The 7,545-nt window shown below is 39.7% G+C and overlaps 1 protein-coding gene across 1 annotated transcript in view; it reads right to left on the bottom strand.

Moving 5' to 3' along the window:
• Positions 1-3,315: 3,315 nt before the first annotated feature.
• KIF27 (kinesin family member 27) overlaps positions 3,316-7,545 on the bottom strand; it is a 20,798-nt gene continuing 16,568 nt past the window's right edge. The window contains exons 14-17 of the mRNA XM_010139282.1: positions 7,000-7,206; positions 6,025-6,223; positions 5,392-5,556; positions 3,316-3,779 (exon numbers count right to left, since the gene is read on the bottom strand). Of these exons, the coding sequence (XP_010137584.1) occupies positions 3,316-3,779; positions 5,392-5,556; positions 6,025-6,223; positions 7,000-7,206 (1,035 nt within the window). The remainder of the gene's footprint in view (positions 3,780-5,391; positions 5,557-6,024; positions 6,224-6,999; positions 7,207-7,545) is intronic.

Genomic DNA, 7,545 nt, shown 5'->3' with positions numbered 1-7,545 from the left:
AACCGGAGGCAGACGACACCCCTGTCCTTGGTGACCGCGGCGTTTGGTCTAGCGAAACAAACCCCTTGTCCTCTGTCCGCTGGCGTCATTTCTTACAGCTGTCGCACCATCCACGTTTTGTATCGTTGTAGGTCACAAAATAAGTAACCCGGGTTGATGGGGTTACCGTTCGCAGCGTAGTAAGGTTTGCGGTGTCGTGTTCAGGATCGCCGTTCAGTACATCCCCTGCAAACGGCTTTTCTTAAAATATTCTCGGGTTCTTCGGAACCCCTACATGGAATAGCCCCAGAGTCGGAGCTGACGCACTGTTCATTGGCAGTGCAACAGAAGTGCATTCAAGCTGGAACCTTCAAAAATGGGACTGGAAATTGTTTTGCCAGGATTAAAGGTCCCTCTCCACACATGCGTAGTTGGGGTTTCAATACCTGCTAAATCTCACCTTTAAGTTACTAAGAATGAAACAGATTTGAGAGAGTTGGGGTTGTTCAGCCTGGAGAAGAGAAAGCTCCAGAGAGACCTTGCAGTACTTAAAGACGGCTCATAAGGAAGATGGGAACAGTCTTTTTAGCAAGGCCTGTTCCCACAGGACAAGGGGTGATGGTTTTAAACTCCAAGAGGGGAGATTTAGACTAGATATAAGGAAGACATTTTTTACAGCGAGGGTGGTAAAACACTGGCATAGGTTGCCCAGGGAGGTGACAGATGCCCCATCCCTGGAAACACTCCAGGTCAGGTTGGATGTGGCTCTGAGCAACCTGCTCTAGTTGAAGATGTCCCTGCTCACTGCAGGGGGGTTGGACTAGATGGCCTTGGAAGGCTTCTTCTGAGCCAAATATTCTATGATTTTATGATTCTGCCATAATGTATGAAGCAAAGAGTCAGTATTGGAAAGGGCAGTGGAGGAATGCAGCCATCACAGCGTTCAGGTAATCAAAACAAGAGAATTCAGATCCCAGGTTAGTTTATATTCACAGCTACTAGCTAGACCACAGGACAGATTATATGCATGGGGTTTCATGTGTAGTTAGTTCTAGAAGGACTTCGCAGGAGAACCAGCTGCTAATAAGTCAAATAATGGCGTGGTGGTTGACTGAAAATTCCCTCCATACTGTTCTTACCCCCACGTTGCACATCGGCTAAATGTCACTAAAGGCCATAAATGCCACTGAATAACGTCAAGGAAGTAAAACAAAGAGAGCGATAGTGAAAGCCTTTCAGATAGTCTTGGTTTTAATTAGCAGAAGTAAGAGGAGCTACATATTGTCTAAAAGAGGTAAAACCATGGTTAGCTCTGCGGGAGTCACACAAATGACCTGCATGACCACCTTACTGGCCTTTCTCATTGCTTTGCTTATGTCAGGCCCCTCTCACGGTCAACAATTCTTCCACTTCTCCAAAGATCACAAATGTACCTGATGCACTGATCTACCTTAGTATGATGTGACGTTGAATTTGTGCCTTGAAATGGGTAAGTGTGGCACACGGAACCTAACGCTCAAATGACCACTGGAATCTGCAGCGTCACTGCCACAGGAACCTCCAGGGCACTGGATGACACCTACTAGTGACCGAATTGTCCTTTGCTTATTTTGCATCCATAAAGAACAGATTTTTTATTTGCAGAAACTTCAAAAGAAGAGGAATTCAGGGGTTTTTTTAAGGAGCAGTATGAGTCGAAAAGAATTAAAAGAAAAGCCTTCAGCGATTCCTTCACTTAATACTGCGATAGAGTAAATAAGTACACATTTGAAACCATATTTACTTGTTTCTGTTTATTGCTTTTTTACTAGAAACATGAAGTGAACCATACATATACACTAATATCAAACTTAACATTAGTTAAGGCTCAGTACTTTCATGACAGCAAAAACAATCAAGCCCAGTCCGAAACCACTCAAGAAAGACCCAATCCTTATCTCACAATTCAGCTGAACAACAGGCAATAATTAGGTGTAATTGTGAAAGATACGATTATTTGACATGCTAAGCGCTTTATCTATCTCGTATGAAATATTTATATGAAATATCTATCTGATAATGAAATGTTTTACAGTCTACTCAGATAATTCTGAAATGTGCCACAAGACGATAGGTCTGTTCATCATGCTGTAACAGCATCTTTGTTACATGGACAGATTTGAACTGTGGTTGCAGTGTGGCAAAATGTTGCTCTTTATACCTACAGTCACACAAGATGTGCACAAGACCTTGCCTAGACAACAGCAGAAAGCAAAAACTGACTTCCCAAGTACATCTAATAATCTAAGACAACATTTTCAAACACAGCTGGCTGAAGTCCATCACTTAGATAAAACTAACATTGCTTTTAGTACTGCCACTTTTTATGTAGGGAGAGTTACGGCTAGAAGTGCTCATCTTGTTTAAACGGGGTCACTCTGGTCTCTGCCTTCATGTCTGCGCAGCTGTTAAGCGTATGCTTCTCAGTGACCGCTGTCCTCTCACAAAAAAGATGTGCTTTTCATCCTGAATGCATTGCCAACAACAGAAGAGCGTTAAACGAAGGACATTGTAGTTCTTGCTCTGAACCAGATACAGAATCCAGAAGAATAATTTATCTGTTAGTACAGAATCAGTACAAATAATACATTGGTCCATCTGGCTGACCTAGAGGATGCTGAATTTGGTCCTCTAGGTTTTTTTCCATTTTAGTAGTACAGAAATAAATACCGCACTTTGAGTTGTCAAGTGGAATTCTTTAAATGCCCCACAAACAAAACCAGAAAGTGAAATAAGTAATTACATTGATTTCATAAATAAGCCATAAAGAAAATAAAAGGTAAAGTAAGTATGTTTATGTTCCTTTTCAGGAACAAATTTATCTTTAGGTACCAATTTTGATCTCAAACATGGCTCATATAAAAAGAAAAAGTGTACAGGAGCCATCATTATCAATACAAGATAGCAGTCTGGCAACTAAATTTTGTAGCTCTATATCCAAATAAATTAAATAGTTTGTTACTGTTTCTGACCCAAGGAAGTGAAGCTGAGTAAGTGCAGTGCACGTCACAGTGCAATTTTTGTAAAACACATTTTTTTTATGTTAACTGCAAAAACTCCAATATAATTTTTCAGTGTTATAAGGCCTTTGAAGGAAAGTTCTTACTGTGTTTATTAAAATCAGTCTCAGATTCACTGTAACTGTGTGAACGTAACACCTAACAACTTGATAGTGAGCAGTCAGAACCAAAGGACACTTAGGTCATTTATCCATGGTTGGTACTTAAGACCATGAAAAAAAAAAATCTAAGGCAGTTGCTTCAGTAGCAACAGCTGTTAAAATGCAATGACAAGTAACTACGTCTTAGTGACACTACACTTTTTGTCCATTTCAATGGAATCTGGAGCAATAAAACTGACACCAGCTCCAAGGCTTGAGCATCTCAAAGATAATTCAGAGGGAGGAATACGACGTAGCTCTCGTCGAGATAGTTTTACTGGAGTTATTCCTTGAAACTGTCTTACGGTCTCTCTCCTCTGGATGACAGAAGGTAGCTGGAGATGAGGGTTTGAAGGCTGAGCTTCATCTGTTCCTGTTTTGTCATCACTGCTGCTCGACAAACAATCTTTGTTGCACCCCAATTCTGAAATATTTTCTCCAAGCTTGTATGAATTCTGCTGCGCTTTCAAAATACTCATTCTGTCTATTCCTTTTATGTTCCCTGGTCGATTATTAGTTTCAGGGTCAAGTGTCGACTTGAATTCTTCAGAAGCAACTTCTGCTTCATCTTGACTGGCTAACTTGTCACCAGCACTGCTATCTAAAGTGAAATTTAATGGGAGATAAACAGCTGAAGTTTACAACTCTCCTGAGTTCCTGCCATCAAGAAATATGAGTTAGTCAATACAGTTTTACAGCACCAGTAACTTGTAGTGTGAACATGGGAGAAAATTACCAGTATCTCACATTTTTGTCCTTTCTGTTAAAAAGTTTGTCATCTACAAAAACGTCCGAGGTATTATTAGCTGTTACTCTCCTCTGACAAGGTACCGATAATACGAGCATCACCATTCTAACTGGTAATGCATCCTAGCAGGAAGTCTTAAAACAACAGAACCATGACAGTCAAATATGAAAATATTCATATATTGAAAAACAGTCAGCAATTACTCTAGCACAACACAGAAAACACATTCTGCAAGTTTGCCTGTAATGCATGCACAAGGCTTTTACTACTTTTAAAGCTCAGCAACAAATTATAAAGTGTTTTTATTATGTTGTATTGCAGCATGCCCCAAAATGTATTAAAAAGAAAAATAACTAAATACAGGGTAGTTCTTGCAAGACTTATGAATGTATTTGAAAAAGTTGGCAATTCACAGCGAGCTTCTCCTTTCTTCTCCTTGCCACAATGTGGCTAGGATGGGTGTTTCCCCAGCTGGATGCTGTCCTGACCTATGTGCTTCTGTGAATACTGGACACAAGAACAGGCTTCCTACTCTCATTTACAATCCAGATGTTGGCTCATTATCCTGCCAGAGGGCAGGGGCCGAAACCTAATTCACTCTGGAGCAGCAGGTCTGTGATCAGCATCTGTGTTTTAGGAAGGCATGGCACTGCCTGAGTGGGGAGAAACAGAAGGATCCACCTAGAGGAAGAACCAGCCATGCTGAGCCTTAAAAGAAGCACAGGGCCAAGGAGGCTGTACTGCGCACATGAGGTGGTGGTGGTGGCATTGAGAGGTGTGAGACAACCAAAACAGTGACAGGAATTGAACCTTCTTTCTCCTCCACCTGAGTAACTCTGCTGTGGGTTTAGATTCTGCCAAGTAGGACATGGAACAGTTAAAAAGTTACAGCAGTTGCTGGTGGTTTGCTTTTCAGGTGTTTGTTTCAGGGTTGGTTTTTTTTTGTGTGTCAAAGCACAGAATTATATTAGAAAACTTTTTTTTTTCCTTGCAAGTCTATAAGTCCTTTTTTTGCGTCTTAGTAAATAAGCAATTAAAGTAAGTTAGTGACCGACTGTATGGAATTCTTCACTGACAATCTCCCAGTCAGTAACTTTTATGAAATCGCGTGCTTGGAGCAGCCTATCTAAAAAGATGGCATATGACAAACCTGTTCAGTTACATCATTTAGTGACCTTTTCAAACAGTAAAATTCCTTTTTCTTAACTACAACTGTTTTGATGTTGTAGATGCTTAAGTTACATTAGAATCCAGAGAAAACAGGACAAGAATTTAAACCACCGGTACACCACTGCTACAGCTACGGACCAAAGCTGTCTCTCTGAAACTGGGGAAGAGGTGTGATTTATGCCTGGAGAACAGATAGTTCAGTAAAAATATTACTTTTATATCTGTCTGATATACTTCCATGTGTTCACCACTCTTCAAACGGTCTGTTCAAAATATTTTAAGGTAATATACTTACAATTAGTGGATGCTGATAATCGATGGGATGACTCTCCAGAGAGGCACTTCAATTTCTTCTTCAGCTCTCTGCTGGTTTTCTTATAGAAGAATAAGTCTTTTTCCAGTTGCTGGACTTTTACCTCATACCGTTTCAAGGCTTCTGCAATACCTTCACCATCTTGTTCTAGGACAAGTACAAATAGTTAAGAACAAAACTGTGCCACTGTGCCAAAAATCAAGATGCCCAACTAGACAGAGCATGTCTTGTGTTTTGCTGACACGTTGGCTGCAGTGTGTGCATTTTAACTATTATGACACAGCATCAAAAAGGCCATGCCAACCCCGCTCATCAGTTTCACCAGCAGTATTTAGAAGGTCAAGATGAGCAGGCCTGGTATCTTTAAACTTTCCAATATCAAAAAATTCAATATGAAAATACAACAATTCTGATACTGCTTTAAAAAAAATACTCAATTTTCTGTTCATACAGACACCATGTATCTTTTCCTCAGCATCTTACACAACATCAAAATTAGTGACTGGCAAAATAAGTCTCAGAACCTTCTTCTTTTTTTTCCGTTGGAATACACCGTTTCTTGGTAGTGACTGAAGATAGTATGTGCTGTACAATTCGCCCCCAGGAAGCAAATACCTTTGAAATGATGCAGTATTAACTGTAGCTTTTTCTCATGTTCTTTGTGTTGTAGGGTCAGCTGCCTGTCACACTGCAATTTGACATGTTCAAGTGCAGATTCTAATTCACGTATTATGTTTTCCTTGTCTATGATCTTCATTTCCTGTTCTTCAGTCTGCAGTTGTAATTTCCGTTCAGACTCACGGAGGGCAACAATCTAAGAAAGAAATGTACTTCTTCTGATTCAACAAACCATTTCAATATAAGCTTTTGCCCTTCTGCTTAATGGATTAAAGCACACAAAAGCAGTGGTCTCCACATCGGAAATAGATTTGCCCACTGCTCTAAGTTCATGCTTTAGAAATGAGCTCTATAAGTTTTGATCTCATGGACTAGTTGATTTTTTTAATATCCTCTGCAGAATTTAAACAGAAACTGATTCCAGGAAACTCCCAACTTGCATCCCACAGACAATTTGTTCACAAAATCACCCAAGGTCACAGAGACACACCATGTCCTAATGCATTTCATTCTTTTGTTTCCAGATGTCAGTGTGATTCTTCAGTATAAGGCTGTAAACACTGCTGGCAGCGTATGCAAAAATAGTTTATACTGGATTTAGAAAACACCCAAGAATACTAGCCTGAGCTTTAGAAACTTGCAGTTGAGAAGAACTTCAATCTGACACCCCTATTTAAGTACGTTGCAGCTTCAGAAGTTAGCAACGCAGACCACTGGAAAGGAGCAAGGAAATTTGCAGATTTGCAGCACCTTTTAAGCTAACAACCTCAAAACAAGCTATATAAAAGTTAACGCACAAATATTTTTAGATTAATGTAAACATTAAACATATCTGAAATAACAGCAGGTATATGTAACCTGAAGAGATTTTCACCAAAAGCTTGTTAAATTTATTTCTATTTCGTGACACCATTTCATTTCATTATCTAGAACAATAACATAAACCAGCATAAAACATTATACAAAACAAACCTTGTTGAAATATTTGAAGAGGATAGCTCTGAGCTCAGCAGCAGTCAAGGAAACTAGTTTTCCTATTACATTATTCTCGCTCTGTGAAAGAATCTGAGATGATGACCTAAGCAAGTGCTGGCGATTCTGAATACTTTCATTCTTGAAATCAATAGCAGCCTCCAGGGCTTCAATTCCTTCTTCCAGCTGGAAAAGGACATGTTCTTCCTACAGAGAAACATAAGTGAGATTTTCTTTTTTAAAAAAAAAAGTGTAGAATTCACTTTCTGTACCTAAGACATCTTTAACTTCATTCTCAAGAGTGCAGCTAAACTTGAGAGCAAGGCAATCTAGCAGTAGTGCAGGGAGCAGGAAGGGAAAATCTACAATCTCGCCTTTTTCTGCTGTAGCACCCCTTCCATGATACATAGGTTGATCAAATTGTGTTACTACAGAAACAGAAGTCATTCCTCCCCACAGTTTGACTTCTGCTATTATTTTTTTGGTTGAGCTACTTTTTTGTTGGATTAATGAATGTATCAAATCAGTAAGGAGTTTGGTGACCAT

This window comes from Buceros rhinoceros, unplaced genomic scaffold (assembly GCF_000710305.1).
Source record: "Buceros rhinoceros silvestris isolate BGI_N320 unplaced genomic scaffold, ASM71030v1 scaffold7807, whole genome shotgun sequence".
NCBI classification, from domain to species: Eukaryota; Metazoa; Chordata; class Aves; order Bucerotiformes; family Bucerotidae; genus Buceros; species Buceros rhinoceros.
The sequence above is the reverse complement of the archived record's forward strand: the minus strand, read 5'-3'. Positions and strand labels throughout refer to the sequence as shown.